The sequence below is a fragment of the Leptopilina heterotoma genome, unplaced genomic scaffold (assembly GCF_015476425.1).
Source record: "Leptopilina heterotoma isolate Lh14 unplaced genomic scaffold, ASM1547642v1 Lhet_162, whole genome shotgun sequence".
NCBI lineage: Eukaryota > Metazoa > Arthropoda > Insecta > Hymenoptera > Figitidae > Leptopilina > Leptopilina heterotoma.
In genome coordinates this window covers 87586-106699 of record NW_025110878.1, presented here as the reverse complement: position 1 = coordinate 106699, position 19114 = coordinate 87586, and the positions used below count along the sequence as shown (strand labels likewise).

The 19114-nt window shown below is 28.6% G+C and overlaps 3 protein-coding genes across 6 annotated transcripts in view; all 3 read right to left on the bottom strand.

Moving 5' to 3' along the window:
* Positions 1–1749: 1749 nt before the first annotated feature.
* The window catches only part of LOC122498949, a 79743-nt gene continuing 62378 nt past the window's right edge, over positions 1750–19114 (bottom strand). For 2 of the 4 annotated variants that reach the window (XM_043606960.1, XM_043606957.1), the window contains 2 exons: positions 18755–18943; positions 17898–18681 (listed from right to left, as the gene is read on the bottom strand). In XM_043606960.1, the coding sequence (XP_043462895.1) occupies positions 18521–18681; positions 18755–18943 (350 nt within the window). In that variant the 3' untranslated portion in view covers positions 17898–18520. Of the gene's footprint in view, positions 2074–17897; positions 18682–18754; positions 18944–19114 lie in introns of those variants that run through there. The other 2 variants (XM_043606958.1, XM_043606961.1) reach the window with 2 other exon arrangements.
* LOC122498975 (DNA polymerase III PolC-type-like) lies at positions 12468–13787 on the bottom strand. Its single transcript, XM_043606991.1, has one exon. The coding sequence runs from the start codon at positions 13785–13787 to the stop codon at positions 12468–12470; it is 1320 nt and encodes a 439-aa protein (XP_043462926.1).
* Positions 16611–17894, bottom strand: LOC122498950. Its single transcript, XM_043606962.1, has 2 exons — positions 17182–17894; positions 16611–16969 (listed from the first exon to the last, which is right to left on the bottom strand). The coding sequence occupies exons 1-2, from the start codon at positions 17570–17572 to the stop codon at positions 16758–16760; spliced, it is 603 nt and encodes a 200-aa protein (XP_043462897.1). The 5' UTR covers positions 17573–17894; the 3' UTR covers positions 16611–16757.

Here is a 19114-nt window from a genome sequence, read left to right as displayed (position 1 = left end):
TCTTACGTAACTAACAGTATGCAACAAATGATGAAGATTAAATGAACATTTATTCCTACCATAAAGCTTTTCCACATATGTTACAAAAATTGGTAATAAAGTTTCTGATAAGTCAAGTTCTGCAATGGAAATTTCTTTTTGTAATAGAATATGGATTGCTCTTACCAGCAGTAAAAAAGTTGATAATATTTGTCGTCCTTGAATTTATTTCTCAAAGTATAGGTCCATAAAATAACAAAAATGCTCGAAGCCTTCCAAAAATGTATATAAATAAGTTTTCTAGGAGTCCTAGATACACTATCTGGCGGTAGAATCATTTCTAGCAATTGATCAATGTCTTCTCGATTACATTTGTCTAAATAATAATCTTCAGCATGATTATTTGAGTTGCACCAACTAGAAATAAGCATAGAAACAGCGCCAAGAAGAACGTTATGCATGTTATCAGGAGGACAACCTTTTGTTCTATCAAAATGAGGAATACATACTCTTAAATTGAGGGGCCTTTAATACCTACAAACCGTTTTAATTCAGGATAATTTCGAAGAATCTCTAATTGTCTTTCTATGCGTTCTTTAGTTCTGATTGGAGGATTTTTACCTACACTGAAAGAATTTTGGGGAGGCTGCTGACTTTTCATGTCCGAAATTAGTACCCCTTGCTCAGGGCTCGCAGCTCACCTCAAAAAAGCGAGCATCTACTCCCGAAAGGTGAGCTGCTGCCCCTGAGGAGTTGCTGCTTACCTTTCGGGAGTAAGTTCTCGCCTTTTTGAGGTTAACTGCTAGCTTGAGGCAGCGAGCTTTAGCGGCACTCATGTAAAGCCTGCAGCCTCCCCAAAATTCTTTCAGTGTAATACAGGAAATGTCCAATTGGTTCTAGATCCTGTTTTAGAACTATCACCTGATTGTTCACATGCAAAACATCCGTTCTCACCATTGTACCGTATTTGGTTCATTAAGTCTGCTTTAGCTGGAGAATCTGTCATTGCAACAGGAGCAATCACTTTTCTGATAATTATCTGATTTAAAATAGGATGAAACCATTTGATTCCCTCTATGGAAGCATTTTGAAGTGCGTTTGCGAATGGATTTAAAAATGAGATCATATGAGGTTTTTTGATTACATCAGTGCAATAATATAATCCATCAACAAACTGAAAATTTCTACGATGACGCGGAGATATGTTCATGATTTGAATGTGTATTGGCCATAACTGACTAGCTCCACCTTCTGCTGTTGGAATACCATCCACACACCACAAAAGAATTAAATCATATTTTCCTGGAATAGCAGAATTTTTGAAATGCTTATATTCTGATCCTAACACTAAATCAAATATATTTTTGGGATTTTTTTCAGAACATTCTGCATTAAAATCATCAATCAATTTATAAAGCTTTCGAAAATTAAAAGCATCCTGTAGAATGGATTCAATAGAATATTCTAAAAATATTCCATTAACTTTTTCACTAGTACAAGAAGGACAGTATTTATAATATAAGCAGTATCAATCCATTTCCCTAAATATGTGAAACAATTATTGCAAATTTGGTGTTTTGTGATAACTTCTGCTTTTGATTCAGGTAAAACTTGATCAATTAAATTTAATAACATGTACTTAGAATTTGGAACAGTATTTGGATTTGGCAAAAGAAAATTTAAAGTATCTAAAAAGTCAGATAAAGCTTTTTTTGACAACTTATTTTCCACATACAATTTCAGTATGCAGTACAAAGCGTCACCTCCAGTCACACTGAAATTTTCATAAATTGGGTGATTTAACCAGGAATTAAAATCATCTTCAGAGTGAGCGATATTATGTTCATCAACGTTCAATGAAATTGACGACAGCATTGATAAGTCTTCGGGCAAAGAATTCGATGTTGATGCAATTGAGAATAACTCTGAATATATTTCAGCCAATTGAGGTGGAGTCGCTTCAAATGTAGAATTGGGTGAAGTCATTGTTACGTCATTCAAACAAATACTGCTGTCCACATAAATCCTTTCTTCACTTACATTAATCAGAAATGATGAATTCTGACTGGTATTTTCATTTTCGAAATCAGCGTTCTAAAAATATTTATATCAAAACTATATTCATTTATATAAAGCCTTTCTTATTTGAATAAAAACATCAGTAGAATTGGAAAATCTAGGCTTTTAAGTAGTTTAATATATTTATTAAAAAAAATATTTTTAAGAAAATTATTCTGTTAAAATAGCTTGTTACTATATATATAAAACAGGGACCGTTACGAAAGGTTAGTTTCGTTTTAGTTTGAGTTGACACAAAACAAAATTAACAAACTGAGTTTAGTTTTGTGTCAACTCAAAACTAAATTTAGTTTTGTTTCGACTCGAAACTGAACTAAAAAAACTAAATTTTAAAGTAAAAAAATTGAATTTATTTCATTGCAGTTCGAAAATAAGCGGAAGCCATCCATGGCCCATCTGAGTTTTCAAACCTTGCGCCGCACTTTTTCCTGACGATTACAAATTTAATAATTCTTTATCCAAACATTACTCGACGTCATTATTCACCGCCCTGGTTGTCTGGTTGTTATAGGAAACATAACCGAGAGCGTAAATAATACTATTATTAATATTTAAGAGGTAAAATAATAATTATTTTTATTAATTTAATTATTGTAATGAAAAAATTTTTATAATTTCTAACCTCTGTTAAAAATATTATCCCATTCTTACGATAATTTGTTCACTTAAAAGGTATTATCTCCGAAAGGGTTTTAATAATAAGAATAATTTTTACCGTTTGCAAATATAAAATGAGGATGCCACATTCTAACCATTTCGTATTGTGCTCTAGGTATAAAAACAACGTCATCTACAAGGAAATTTTGTCAAATTAAGAGCATTATACCCTTTTAAGGTCATGTTATTCAGTGTGAAGTTTTTCCATAGTAAAGTATATGGGGCACGTGACCACTGAATAACATGACCTTAAGAGTAAGTAGATAATTGTCGTCATCCTGACCGCTTTTTATTGTGCTCTACACGGAAAAACCTTTGAGAAGTCTGCCTTTCCACTGTCACAAAATTTCGCTTCTCATTGCATGGAAAGTCTGATCGCCCGCCACTGGGTGCGTAGCATTACCGTTTTCGATAGACAAACTTCCCAAAAAGTTTAGAAAATTACAACTGGGTACGTTGGTCACCCAGTTTGGGAGTACAGATGAACAAGTTTAGTGGTGGCGCTGACGCATAAGTTTCGGGTGAGCAGACTGCTTAAAGGTTTTTCCGTGTAGGTTAGAAAACAACGTCATCTTTGAGGAACTTTGTATAAAATAACAGAATCTTATAACTCCAAATAAAAGTAAAAGGTGGTCATCCTGACCACTTACTATGGTGATTTTGGTTAGAAAACGTCATCTTTGGGGAAGCTTAGAGAATATTGGAAATTTACATCCGTTTCACCGCAAAATTTTGGTTATCGTTATATAAACCACAAATCATATTAATACCAGAAAACTAATTAAAGAAACATCAAGCATTTTAAAATATCTGAATGAAAATGAATTTCTCGACAAATCTACCATCCCAATCAATTGACCCTGACTGACACTGTATTAGCGAAAGCATATGGACTTCCAAAAATACACAAAGAAAATGTTCCACTTCGTCCAATTATATCTCTAATAAACAGTCCAACACATTTTCTTGCAAAAATATTGTATAATTCATTAAAAAATTGTATTACTCTACCTCGTTCACATATTAATAATAGTTTAGAACTTAAAAATAAACTGAGCAATCTTGTTATGGACGATAACTATACTTTTATTTCTCTCGACGTAAGTTCTATGTTTACAAACGTTTCTTATGAACTGGTCATTCAGAGTTTAGATCGACGTATTCATTCTATAAGACAGAAATGTAAGATTCCTTTCTCAGATATTATCGACTGTACTAAATTTGTATTTAACACCTATTTTTCTCTTAGTGAAAAATTTTATCGACAAATTTATGGTACACCGATGGGTTCACCAATTTCAGCCTTCGTCTCAGACATTGTCATGGATGATCTGGAAACTGAATGTTTAACAAAATTAAAGGAGGAGCACAATTGTGTTCCCCTTTTTTATTTTAGATATGTTGATGACACAATATTAGCTGTAAAAAAAGAACATGTCAACTTAGTCATCAATACTTTTAATGCCTACAATCAAATATTACAATTTACAATTGAGAAAGAAAAGGATAACTCAATTAATTTTCTTGACTTAAAACTTACTAGAAAAAACAACAAAATTGTCACAAATTGGTATCAAAAGCCGACTTCATCGGATAGACTCATTAATTATTTTTCAGATCATCCAATGCAACAAAAACAGAATATTGTATACAATCTGGTTGATAGAGCGATTTCATTGTCCAACAAAGAGTTTTATTTTGATAACTTAAAGAAGATAAGATCCATCTTAAAAAACAATAACTATCCTTTGGATTTTATTGATAAACATATAAAAATTCGTACAAATTATATAAAATTTTCTCATGTTAATAATAATAATAACAATAATCCAAATAAAATTAGAATTTACAGTCAAATCCCAAAGGTTTGTTTGCTGTTCAATGAAAAATGTTTCTTTAAGTTGCCAAATATTCTCAAAGAGTTTCATTATACTGCGATTCCACTTATTAATAAAAACTCCAATTCTATAATTAGACTTGGTAAAGATGCATCTAAAAAATGGGACAGAACAAATGTTGTATACAAGTTTGACTGTAAAGATTGTCCTGCAACATATATACACGGAAAAGTTTTGGGGCGAGCAACTCTATTTGCTCTAGTAACGCTGCGCAACTTCACTTTGGTGCAGCAATAGTCGCAAAAAGATAGCGTAGCAGGCCAGCATTGGACGAGCTGCTCTACCAGTCGTGTATCTACCACTGACTTTCAGCGCAGCTCGTCCAACACTGGGTGAGCAGCGTTCCCAGTAGAGAGAGAAGCTCACCCATTTACAAGGCGATATGCCTTCTCTCTTTTAGGAAACCTTCTCTACGCGCGGAGAACGCAGCTCGCCCGAAAACTTTTCCGTGTAGGTGAAACAAAACGGTTATTTATAACTCGCATAAATGAACATAAAAAAGTAAATGATAACTCTGTAGTTTACCGCCACTATTAATAGAAAGGAAGATATTTTCACTCTAAACAGAACTTTTTTTCCTCTTCTCAGACGTTTAGACTCTTGTCTATAATGACACAACAATAACATAACTTGTCCCCTCTATGATAAAACTGTGTTTACATTCAGTTCATTGACTTTTTCTTTATCTTGATTCTTTTGACTTTCTTGAAATAGCAAATTTTAATTTATTTCAGTTGACACTGAACTAGTGTGCTGAAATGTCTTCCTTTCATATAAAGAAATTTTTCATTTATAATTTTGATATATATATGGAAATTGTTATAAAAAAATTTTTTTCTCAATGAAATCTTTTTTATATTGACGAGTTAGAACGCGATTTTTATGTTTTAACGAATCTGGTAGGATATTCTTAAACATATTTTCAGCATAGTGTATAATATTGTTTTTAGACCTTTATAAATATTGAAGTGTTTTTCTGTTTAAATAAATTTAGCCTGATGAGGTTGGCAAACCTTAGCCACCGAAACGTCGCAATTTTGACAATACATTGAATTTTTCAATTCTTCACCTTCCCATGATCATTTATTTTACTACTAACAATTAAACTATGGAAGGATTTAACGCTTATCACTCATATTAATACCTATTTAAAAATGAAAAATAACCTTATCTTTTTTCATTCCATCGAATAAGTATGACAATTCAGTTTTTCCGTGTATATGTACAAAAAATTAAACAAAGTAAAATTTCAAATAAATAAAAAATCCTTTTATCAAGTAAGTTAGATTTATTCAACGTTTTGTAATTGTCAAACAAAAACTTTTAAATATTTAAAATGTTGTGTAGTTAACTACACAACATTTGCAAAAATTAATAATCATCATTTTCTATTTATAAAAATTTTTTGTATTATCTGCAGTTGAAGCGGTAAAATTTTCTTATTTTACAAAAATTTTCTCGAAGATGACGTTGTTTTCTAACCTAGAACACCATAGAAAGTGGTCAGAATGACGGTGATAATTAATCCTTAATATGAAACGAGTAGATATGCAAATTAGGTAAAGAGAGACAGTCTCATGTTACTTATCCTCGAAAGAGAAAGAAAGCAATAGCGTTAGATTTTCTGTGTTATAAACAGAGACCGATTTATGTTATTTCTATTTAGAAAGTGGAAGAAAGAAATAGCGTTAGATTTTCTGCGTTATAAACAGGGACCGATTTATGTTATTTATTTAGAAAAAAGAAGACAGAAAGATATTTAAAAGATATATATATATATATATATATATATATATATATATATATATATATAAAATTTAAAGAGAAACGAAAGGCCTGCTCGAGTACCTGGCCTATTATTGTAGGGTTTCTTTCAACCAGTAGGCAGTCTATTGAGTGACCAGTGAGCAGAGAGAGAGAGAGAGAGTGTTGCATTGGTAGTCTATTTTATACTTGAGTATACATATATACACTGTAAAAAATTTAGGGAGTTAACGGACTCGGGAGTTTAGAGTGAAATTTTTCGAGTTAAAAATCAACTCCAAAAGAAAGTTAATTTCTAACTCCCTTCATTCAACACCCGCGCGAGTTATTTTTTCATTGGGGAGTTAGCATTTGGATGTGAAGTTTTAACTCTCTTTATTTAACTCTCCTGGCATTAACTCCCCAATGGGTGCGACTTTTATAGAATCCCCTGGGAAGTTAAAATTTAACTCTCTTTTTTTACAGTGTAGTTACAGTTTATTAACAGATTTTTGCAGTATATAATACAGAAAAATAAAAGTGCAATGTGAAGAACACTTTTTCTCTCTTTTCAAAATTAAATAAAATAAGACAAAAAAAATTTTTGTGATTAAAAATAAGGATAAGGAGGTAAGTTTTTAAAAATTGTGTAAAATACTACTTTTTAATAATGATATAAAATGATTTTTCTTTTTTGTAATTAAGAAATGCAAGTAATAAATTAACAACTTTCCCGTCTAAGTCACTAACATTATCTATTTTTTCAACAATTAAACTTGTAAAGAAATTTAAATAACTTTCTAGAATCATTTTAAAAATGCTTGATCTCGTCCTTGAGTTTGCCTTGGTTTATTTAAAAATTAATATAATTTCAGAAATACTTTACATGGTTTAATATTTTTTTAATAAATTTTAAACAAGTACCCAGTTTTTTATTATAAAAAAGTTTATGTTGTTTTAAACAAAAAAAGAATATTTTTTATTTCAGTTCAAAATTAGAGTCTTGAAGGTAATAAACAGGTGCCATAATAATAAGGTGCCAGTTTCAGAATCATGTTTTTGACTTATTTTGAAAGTAATTTTGATTAGTGATTTTTAACTTTAAATTCTTAAAAATTGGTAAAAATTTAAAGCTTAGAGTGACCATCTGTACTGTTAATTTCAAAGTATTTTTATAATAGTATTTAATGTTAAAATACTTAAATAAAACTAAAAATTACTTAAGGGGGGAAACCACATTAGACGTCTGAAAAAATCGTTTTTTTCTTTTTTGCATAAATTGTTCGTTAATGTATCCAAAAATAGGCTGACAAAGTTTTTAAAGCAAAATTCGAAGTCCTCGCTGTACTAGCGATGAACGGAGCGCGCTCTATGTTCTTGTAGATTAGTAGAATAAGCGTAGCACTTTTGAGACTAAGGAGAGCAGAAAGTCACGAAAAGAGGAATTATTAGACTTAGATGCTACTTATGAAGCACATGAAAGGATATATGAGGCATTTTACGTGAAATGTCCTAAGTTAAAATTTCAACTTCTTGAAAAAAATTGAAACTCAAAGAATTTGTTGTTCTATCAAGTAGAAATGTGGCCCAAAAAATATTTTTGATTTTTTCGAAAAATTGGAGGGGGTAGAGGGGGGTCAATTTGACCAATTTTGCCAACACCGGCTACTTTGTGAATTTTTTCTGAACATACTTGTAATGGGAAAAATTTTTTAGAATATGTTTCTGACAGGTTTTTTCGTCCTCTTTCCAATGGTGTATTTTATTTTTTAATATTTTAGAAATTTACCCTAATTTTTGATAATTAATAATTAATTTTCAATTTCCCAAAAATCAGTCCGTTTTTTTGAAAATAAATTATTGCAAACGAAAGCTGAGGTTTTTTCCTATCGGCATGTAAATTTTCAGAATGCCCTTTTTTTGTTTTTAAGTTATTAAATTTCAAAGAATAAATTGCGGCGCGCTGCGTCGCGGTCACCATTGGAAAGAGGACGAAAAAACCTTTCAGAAACATATTCTAAAAAATTTTTCCCATTACAAGTATGTTCAAAAAAAATTCACAAAGTAGCCGGTGTTGGCAAAATTGGTCAAATGGACCCCCTCTCTACCCCCTCCAATTTTTCGAAAAAATCAAAAATATTTTTTGGGTCACATATAAACGTTTATAAAAAATATGAGTTACAGTTAAATATAAATGAACAACATAGTGGAAATGTTTTATTTCATTCAAAAAAATTCTTACTTTAAAAAAAATTCGCAAAAAACGGCAAAAAAACAGCGTTCTAATGTGGTTTCCCCCCTTAACTGACTAATATTCAATTTTTTTTATTTTATAAAAATTTTGTATTTTCTTATAAATTTAAATTTAAAAATAAATTAATATAAATAATACAATTTTTTAATTTTGAAACTTTATTATAAAAATGTTTTTTGTGTAAAAAAATTAGGTAGAATAGTGTTGTATTATTATGATTACTATGAGTAAAAATGAAAAATTAAAAAAAAATTTTATATTGTAAATGTTTTGAAAAAGACAATTTTTGTTTTAGCTTGATACTTTTTAACCAGAAATGGCCAAGCATTTATGTTAGGATAATACATAAAATTCTGTCATGTTTGGCTTTTTTATTTACATATTTACTTGTAGATTTTAATGTTAAATACTATTAGCATTAATTAATACAATTAACATTAATTGTATTAAAATAAACTGGATGCTTATTTCAGCTTTATCCAAAGAACATTAAAACATGTAAAGTATTTCCAAAATTATATTTATTTTATTAAACAAGACAAAGTCAAGAAATTTTTTAATGATTTTGGAAAGTTAATTAAATTTTACTTTTAAGTTTAATTTTTGAATACTTATATTGAGTTTTAGTGTCTTAGACGGGAAAAATGTTAATTAATACATTTTGCAAAATAAAAAAATTATTTATAGCACTAAAATGTAGCATTTACATAATTTTTGCAGATAGTGTACAATTAATTAAAATTGATTTAATAAATGGTAATATATCATTAATTAGAGAATAATTTAATCCCAACAAAAACATCTTTGATGTTTTAATAATGGGTTTTGACCCAATAAGGAAAAAAACATTTTTTCCCAATAAGGGAAACTTTTTCAAAAAAAAATTTTATTAATAACTAGCAGAGCTACGCGCGCTAAAGCGCGCGCGATATTTCTGCTTTTATTTTATGATACTCAAGACCTTATTTCATTGTGTGTATAATATGTTATAGTTAAAGTCCGAAATTCAGGTAATGTGCACATTAACTTTCAGAAAATAAAAAGAAAAAAAAATTTTAGTGTCCATGCATTTTATGTTTTAAAATGATTTTTAAGCACCTGAAAATGGGTGGTCTCTGAATTTAGACCAGTAGTGTAATAATTTATATGAACATATCATCGGAAAGAGGACCTGAAAAGCTTCAAATTTGATCCATAGATAGTTTAAATTGTCAAAAAGTAAAATTTTTAAAAATGATGTAAAATCAACGTTTTGAAATTTAGGCTTACAGGTTGACCCACCTTGAAAAATTGATAATAATATGGAACAACTCCAATAAATTTATTAAATTTCACTTACATTTAATTTTCTGAATATAATAATTTAAATTTAAATTTTTTAAACAATTTATTAATAAATAAAATATTTTTTAAATAAAAAATATTTTTTAAAAATAATTTTTTTTTCAATTGGAAGTCAAATTAATAGCAAGATATGTGAAAAAAATGAAATTTTAAAAATCGTGTAAATTATACTCCAAATTATCATTGCGGATTTGCATTTCGGACCTGCAAACCGTAAAGTGAGTCAACCTGCAATTTTGAACTTTATTTTTAAATGGATGAAAAAAATATTAATTAATGATATTTCAACAATTCCTTTTGGAATATCAAAATTTATTAAAAAAGATTCTCAGAAAAAAATTGTAACTTAAATTATCTATAAAAATATTTCATTTGTAAGCCATGAAAAATCACATTTTTAATTTTTCCACAAGTCAATTTTAGAATTTGTTTAACAATAATATTTTTATACCTTCTATATACGATAAATAAAATATTCCTTTAAGATATAAAAAAAGGAATAAAAATTTGAAATGTGTATAAAGTAAAAAAATTAATTTATTTGAAACAAAATTATATTTCGATAAATTTAAATATATATTTTAACGAAGTACAATTAATGAAGATAATTGAACTAACATAATTTTAATGAAATATAATTTGTGAATACAAAACAGAACTAACGAAGAATTTAATTTGAATAAACGTAACGAAAATGAATAATTTTCATTCGAACCAGTCTTATTAACATAAATCAAATATTATTTAGAATTTAAGGTGGTTAGTTCAAAATCAATGATAATAGAAAATTACTTGAAAACTTCAGCAAAATTAATTAACATATTAATGGACATTATTTTTGAATCTGAGATTTTTTTATCGTACGGTTCTCGAAATATTGTCGTCCAAAGTTGAGTATTTTTCTCAATGTTTGCATTGAGCTAATGGACGCCGCGAACGAAAAACTGACTATTTGATATATATATAACTTTATAACTTTTGATGCACAATAAGGATTCATCTCAAAATTAAAACAAAACTAATTTAATATTCAAAGATCAGAATATTTAAAACACTGTACAATTTATCGTTTAGTTACAGAGTATTTTTATTCCAAAAATTATAGTTAAATAAAATTTTTTTGTCATTTCGTTTGACATAGAGAATGTGGCAACGTCGCAACTGCCGCGGAGGAAATAGAGTAGCCCGAAAATTCAAACCAGTTCAAGTATTTAGAAAATTTGCTTTATTCATCTTTGTCCAAAAAAATTAATGAATAAATTTTCGTAATATTTATTTACTTATTTACTTTTTTGAAACAATTCATCAACTTTTCTTTTAATTGGAAGTAAACTACGTATAAATTAAATACTAAATTGATATTACCCAGAAAAATTAAATTTTAATTTCAAATTAAATTATTATTATTATTATTACTGTTATTATTAAATAAATATTATTTTTAATTATTTAAGGGCATCCGGGAAAAATCGCCCTCCAAAAGTGTTTTCCCGCGTGTCGTCTCACTCCTAAATATAATTAGAGATATTTAGTTCCGATTTATCATGATAATTAGGGGAATTCGTGATGAAAAAGAATATTTTCGAAAATTGCAAGTAATTTTTGAAATAAATATTGAAAACGAAATTACAAAAGTTGTATTTTTGGTAATTTTGGCGAAAGTGAGAAACAATATGACGGCGAGCACACAGACAAGTGGATCTATGTGTCAGTGGTCAAGGAGGTGGCGCCAATTCTCGGAAGTGGTCGCGAGTTGAACTAAGGAAATGTATTAATCTCAAATTACTCCACTTTCAATCGTTAATAAAATAATTTCCTCGCAAAATTATTACAAAAACGGAGATGGCCGCTTCTCGGAGAGTCTTCCTCTATATTTACCAAAAAATCCCGACTCAAAATATTATTTTCTTTTTAAATGAGACGTCTATCACGAAACCATTATTTTTTCCCAGATGCCCTTATAACTAATTTTGAAATTTTGTATTTAAATATGAAATAAGTATTAATAATATATATAAATGCAGAAAGAAATATTTATTTAAACAGTATAAATTTTAAAAACTGAGTGCACTATAGTTTACAATAAAAAATATATTATTTTTGGGATAGTCACTTTTTTATTTAACGTTTCGATAAAAAAGTACAAAACTTTATATTACAACATAAATTTTAAAAATTGTTTTTAACATATTGTTAACATATAATTTTAAATGTAAATTAATGTTTATTATTTTATACTTTATTTTAAAGTTCTACATAAAACTATTGATAAGAGATATTAATAATACTTTTTGACTTTTTGTTTGTAAAGTATAAACACTGCACAGCAAGTTTTTAAACATAAAATATCTCTTAATAATAATATTTAATTGCTTTGGTACTATGCCTCTTAAGATAGTAAATTAACTCTCGAAATAACAAAATAGAAGAAACTTTAATTTTGAAACAGATATTTTCATTTCAATCAAATAAAATTTTTTAAATATAAAACATCGCTTAAAAATATCTTTTTTTTAATCTTTTTGGCTATATGCACTCTTGATACAATCTATTAACTTTATCAATGTAGTTTTCTTGTTCCCTACAAGTGGTTTCTTATTATTCTGTCGATCAGTAAGTAACAAAGTAATTCCTTCTTCTCCGCTGTCTTTGTATTTTTTTAATAAATTTTCGAATGTTAGTCCTGAGGAAGCGAGTTTTTTTATAAGATAATCTGTAACTTTTCCTTTTAGTGGATGGAATGATTTCGTTCTCAAGGCTACTTGCTTATCTAAAATCGACTTATTTATTGAAGAAACATAATCTGTCGAATGTAGGAATAAGTCGTTTTCCTTTGCAAGAGACACGACTAATTGTTCTAAGACAATTACATCATACAATGCCTCATGAAAATTCTCAGGCGAAACTTCACTCGTCAAAAAATCTTGCGCTAATTTGGACAAGGTAAACATTCCTTTCCCTTTGCGATCAGGAATTTTTTTCCGAAATAAACTTAAGGTATCACAAAAACCATAAATAATTTTTTGAAATTCCTGAGCCAATGAATATTTATGGATTTCTCGAATTAAAAAGGAAACATCAAAACAAGCATTGTGAGCTGCCAGTACACACCCTTTTGAATTTCTTGACAGAAATTCGTAAAAAGAAAGCAGCGCATCGATCATAGTAATTGTAACGCATTTGTTTCCTTTTAAATATAAAACATTATCAATATTTTGAAACCCATTAATCTTTGATGCCTCTTCATCAACTGGTTGAGTAGGTTGAATAAATATAGAGAATGTTTTTTCACCTACTTTTGCAGCAATTTGTAGAATATCGGACGTCTTCTTCCGTCCAGATGTTTCCAAATCGAAGAATATAATTGAACAATTTTCAATTGCTAAAGCAGAATTTTCGCTAAGCGGACTGAGACAAATGAGTTGAGAATTATTTTCGAATGCAATGTTTCCCTCATAAGTAATGCCTTCTTGACTTTCCAATTTTTTTCTTAGATTTTCTCTATTTTCAGTGAGTTGCAATCTTCGTTTTTTAAATTCGTAAGTTTTAGATTTCAGACATTTTTTTGCTCTAGTAACATCTACTTCTTTGCAGTATTTCTCGAGGTGTTCGGCTTCAGGAAGTCCAAGTCTGGTTCTAACATCAGTTAAATAAGAGTTCCCTTCATTCTTCACTGCAATAGCTGATGCAACGCGAAAATCGGCGGAATTTGTCGTACTGTAACTTTTATTCTTTGGAAGCTGATGGGATATAATGCTATTCAAAGATTCGTTTGCTTGACTAGATGCAGGAACACTAGAGTGGTCGTTAATTTGCGAAATTTTGAATTTCATTCATTCCACCCCCTAATTCGCTTCCAAATGTGATAAAAATGAGCTACGCGAAAGAAGAGCTCATTTAATTATTATTAACCCGTGCCTGTAGAGGGTTAAAGTTTAAATGGGGTTTAACATAGGTTTAGTGCATTTATTCAGACTTTATATTCTAACTTTTGTTTTTATTGATTTTTTTGTTTACAACTCTGCATATTTACAGTTTAGGATGTGCTAAAACCGAATATGTAGCCAAAAATAAGTTTTGACAGGTGACAGCTGTCAAAAATGCTGTCAAACTTTTGACAAGGAGTATTTAAGTATTTTATTTAATTATTTTACATTCATTTAAATAAGTTTAAGTATTTTCTAGACAATTGAGATCAAACTAAGTGGCAACATGTCTTTTTGACAGTTGACAGCTGTCAAAAAATGTCAAACTTACAAAATTTTAGTTTTTTTTAGAAATTTTACCTTTCTTTTTTCAAATAAAATTATTCTTTAGACTACTGAGATCAAACCGAATAACGGAATATCATTTCAACAGATGACAGCTGTCAAATATGCTGCCAAACTTTTGAAAATGAGATTTTTTGAAGTATTATGCAATATTTTACTCAATTTTAATTTTTTTTAAACACTAAGATTTATTTAAATGGCAACATGTTATTTTGACAGATGACAGCTGTCAAAAATGCTAACAAAGTTTTAAAAACGAGATTTTTAAAAGATCCTTAGGTCAAATAGACAGTAATTATATTTTGCTATTTATTTACTTGGGAATATGTTGACAGTGGAAAATAAATGAAACGTAAGTTTAATATGATTTATAGTTTATTAGAAAACTTTACTAAAATAATAGAATTACATGGTATTGGGCTGCGCTATTTATGGTTAGTATTAATAGACCTAGCTATCAACAGTTGAGCCTTTTTTTTCTTTTAAAAATCTCGTTTTTAAAACTTTGTTAGCATTTTTGACAGCTGTCATCTGTCAAAATAACATGTTGCCATTTAAATAAATCTTAGTGTTTAAAAAAAATTAAAATTGAGTAAAATATTGCATAATACTTAAAAAAAATCTCATTTTCAAAAGTTTGGCAGCATATTTGACAGCTGTCATCTGTTGAAATAATATTCCGCTATTCGGTTTGATCTCAGTAGTCTAAAGAATAATTTTATTTGAAAAAAGAAAGGTAAAATTTCTAAAAAAAACTAAAATTTTGTAAGTTTGACATTTTTTGACAGCTGTCAACTGTCAAAAAGACATGTTGCCACTTAGTTTGATCTCAATTGTCTAGAAAATACTTAAACTTATTTAAATGAATGTAAAATAATTAAATAAAATACTCAAATACTCCTTGTCAAAAGTTTGACAGCATTTTTGACAGCTGTCACCTGTCAAAACTTATTTTTGACTACATATTCGGTTTTAGCACATCCTAAACTGTAAGTATGCAGAGTTGTAAACAAAAAAATCAATAAAAACAAAAGTTAGAATATAAAGTCTGAATAAATGCACTAAACCTATGTTAAACCCCATTTAAACTTTAACCCTCTACAGGCACGGGTTAATAATAATTAAATGAGCTCTTCTTTCGCGTAGCTCATTTTTATCACATTTGGAAGCGAATTAGGGGGTGGAATGAAAGAAATTCAAAATTTCGCAAATTAACGACCAGTCTAAGGAACACAGTATTTTGAAGCATTATCAGCATAAACATTAAATATGGTTTGCAGTTCAGCATGTAAACTTTCGTCTGTGATAATGAATTTTTGTGTCGTCAGTCCGGGATTTGTTTTATTTTTACTTCTGCACCATGTGTCGCAGTTTCCATGAAGATTGAACAAATGATTCGGTATACATCGAACAGCAGATGCCAATTTTACTGCATTTTGCTTACACTGAGATAAAGCGTAAGCAAAGCATTTTTTGATGTGAGAAATTAATCCTTTCTTATTCAATTGTTTAAATTTCTGTTTGATTTTATAAATTTTCTTCGATAAGTTTTTCTTCACATCATTCATGTCAGCCAGTTTATAAATATTTTTAGTCACATTGTTTTTTAAATTTGCATTCCTTACAGCTGCCATCGTTGTACTGTCTTCATCTCCGATTACAACCTTGACATTTAAATTTTGTTGTTTTAGAATATTGCTTCGATTTATTAGTTCTTCTCCAACGTCCGCTTCCATGGCTTTCGCACTGCCATGGTAATTTTTTCTGCAGTCGTGATCGTTTACGGAATGGCCCAGATCACACATACGACATTTTCTATTTCGAGTTCGATAATCCAAGATTTTGCCCGTAAAAATCCAATAATCGCACCATATCCGTTCAGACTGTCGTAGCTTCTTCCATTTCCTCTCTTGCTCCAACCCATGTCGAAAGAGACAATAATATTAATTATATTTCCCAAACACTTGTTAAATCTTCTTGTATCGTTATTATTGTTATAGACATTTTCTACAACCTCTTGAAGGACAAACATTTCATCGACAAATTCGTTTCGGATATCTTCTGGCCTATAATTATTTAAAAATAAATTGAAATATTACTATCGAATATTAATTGTCAGGGAAATAAAATTAAGATATTTAATATTGAAATATTTCTTTATTTCTTAATAAAAATTTTATAGATCATACAATACATAGACCAATGAATCATAATGTATGTACAACTGTAGAATGGTTGTGCAGAATGTGTATAACATATTTGTCGAGCAGAATTTTAAATTATAAAATGATTATAAAATTAATTTAAAAAATTTTTAAATACAAAATAAAATTATAAAACCTTTCACTCTAAAATAGAAATAAAAAATATAATTTTTTCAAAAAGAAAATTGTCAGAAAACTTTACGAATTATTATAAATAAATCATTTTTTAAATTAATTAAGTAAATACTGAAATTTATCGAGTCGTACTGCAATTACTTTTTTAAAATGAGCCTTTAGAAAACCTTTAAAATAAACCAAAAGTGAAATCTTACAATGCGTCACGTAGTTCTTCCATTTTTTCTACAACTAATTTTCTTTCTTCGCTGGCAGATTTCTTATAAGAATCTCGCGCTACTCCCTCGATTGCTGGACCGACTTCTTGCTCGTATTGCTTATACATTTTTGTTGATATTCTCGGAACATTCAAACAAGCCAAAATTTTGTTCAATTGCGTGTGTCCTATACCAGCATGAAAAGCACCTGAAATGATTTGTATTTTTATATATTTAAATATGTATGGCATGTATAGAAAATAATCAGTCAAACTATTCCATTTATTGAAGCATAAATTAGATATTTACATTTTAAATTAGTTAAATTACATGAATGGTAGATATTATATTATTTATCATTTGTGTATTTTTAATATTAATAAATTGTTATTTATTATTAATTTTAATAATTGTACTTACCTAATACAGCATTCGTATTTACATCATTATGAATTTTAGCTTTCACAAAGCATTTTGATTGATCCGTAACATTGTGTTGATCGCCAGTTGCAACTTCTGATAGTACGGAACAAAAGTCACACATAACGCGTAAAGTAGAGTGCAATCCAGATCTCTTTTCTTCTACAACATTTTCTAATAACAAAATTTTTTCGCAACTACGACATTTCAAATTTTTTCCCAGTAATTTCAAATCAACCAGACGAGTTCCTTCGCAAGGGTGTTTCTTTTCTTTCGAGGTTATGTTTCGCCATTCGTTTTGTTTTTCTTTCAGAAATTTGATTCTTTTCAATTTTTGCTGTAGAACTTTCTCTTTTATAAATTTTCCTTTAAATCGCAATTGATTTTCCATTTTGTCTTACTAATATTTACACGTAGTTGACGTAGTTGCATTAAAATATCGATTATAATCACAAATCATTACGAAAATAAAATCAAGTTTACAAATTAGCATCAGCTGTACGTATATGCAGTGACTGCAGTGTTGCCACGTCTCTAACTACAACACACTACGTTCTTCAAAACATTACTATTTTTTATTTAATTTTCTATTATTTACAAATTTGTACATCGTAACTTAAAGAATAATATTTAAAAATGTGATTTTTTATTTTATATCATGATATTTATTTCTTCTTTGGACTTTAAGAAAAAAAAATTTTACTTTTGACTACCCTCCTGGAACTAAACACCTTAATATTATAACATAACAAAATTAATTTGAACCAATTTTACCAAACAAGATAAATCGATTTAACAAAAATTTAAGTGGTCTTGTAACTTTTTTAAGTCTTAAATTTGGAAGTTTTTTAAAAATAATTTTCTGATCAGTTTTAAAATATAATTGAACATGTCATTGTGTATGTTAAGAAGTCTTAAAAAAGAAAATCAAATTTTTAAAAATGTGAGTATCTTTCTTCTTCAGACGGTGCTTTGCCAACTGGTAAAAATTACTTGCTGTCATTGTGGCACATAGCAGAATTATCTAAAATGAAATAATCAAATGAATTTTTAATGATTCTGCGATGAGCTACAGTGACAACCATAATTGAAAGTAATTTTTACTATTAGACAAAGCACCCTCTGTAGAAGGAAGGTACCTATATTTTTTAAATCTGAAATTCTTTTTCTAAGACACCTTAACATACACAATGACATGTAAAATCTTTTGATCAATTATACTTTAAAACTCATGAGCAAATTTTTTTTAAATCTTCTGATTTTAGAGCTAAAGAAGTTACAAGACCCTTTAATTCACATACAGCAATAAAAAAACTTTATTCTCACTTAATGAGAAGAATCATTGCTGTCTACTTTTCTTTGTGTTAGAATGTGTATTGTCTTCATTTTTTCTTTTGTGAATGTTTTGGGATCCTGCCGTTAACTTCCTCAAATCCATAGAATCTTCTGTCAATTGTTTTATATTATTTTTAGAATTAACCTGCATCATATACTTTCCTTCTGAAAATATGTACATTATCATTATATTGTTATATTTTTTGTATAGATTGGTTATTTAAAAAATTTAACGTACTCAAATTCTTTAAGTATCCTTTTACGGACACAGGAGATCCTTTTTTGTATGCTAACAAATTGTCACAATCCAAGACTTTTACGTCCAATTTGTAAGTACCATCCGTAATGGAACCATACCAATAACTTTGGTAATTGTCTTTCGTTGAGGTAACTTTTTGAAATGCAGTTTTAATGTAACCTTTAGTCGCTAGAAAGTAACAAAATAAAATATATATCTTGAATATTAAAGAAATTATTTGTTTTTTAATATAAATTAATGAAATTAAAATTAAATTTAAAGCACGTGGTAAAAAATTAAATCAATAATTAAGGTCATGTTAAGTTTCCATCCCATAGTTTTGTTGATTTTTCAAAAATT

Excerpts from the sequence above, each read along its gene's own strand:
- LOC122498975 (XM_043606991.1), bottom strand. The coding sequence starts at position 13,787 with ATGAAATTCAAAATTTCGCAAATTAACGACCACTCTAGTGTTCCTGCA.
- LOC122498950 (XM_043606962.1), bottom strand. The coding sequence starts at position 17,572 with ATGGAAAATCAATTGCGATTTAAAGGAAAATTTATAAAAGAGAAAGTT. Across the intron at positions 16,970-17,181 it reads AAATACGAATGCTGTATTAG|GTGCTTTTCATGCTGGTATA; the intron begins GTAAGTACAATT and ends AAATCATTTCAG.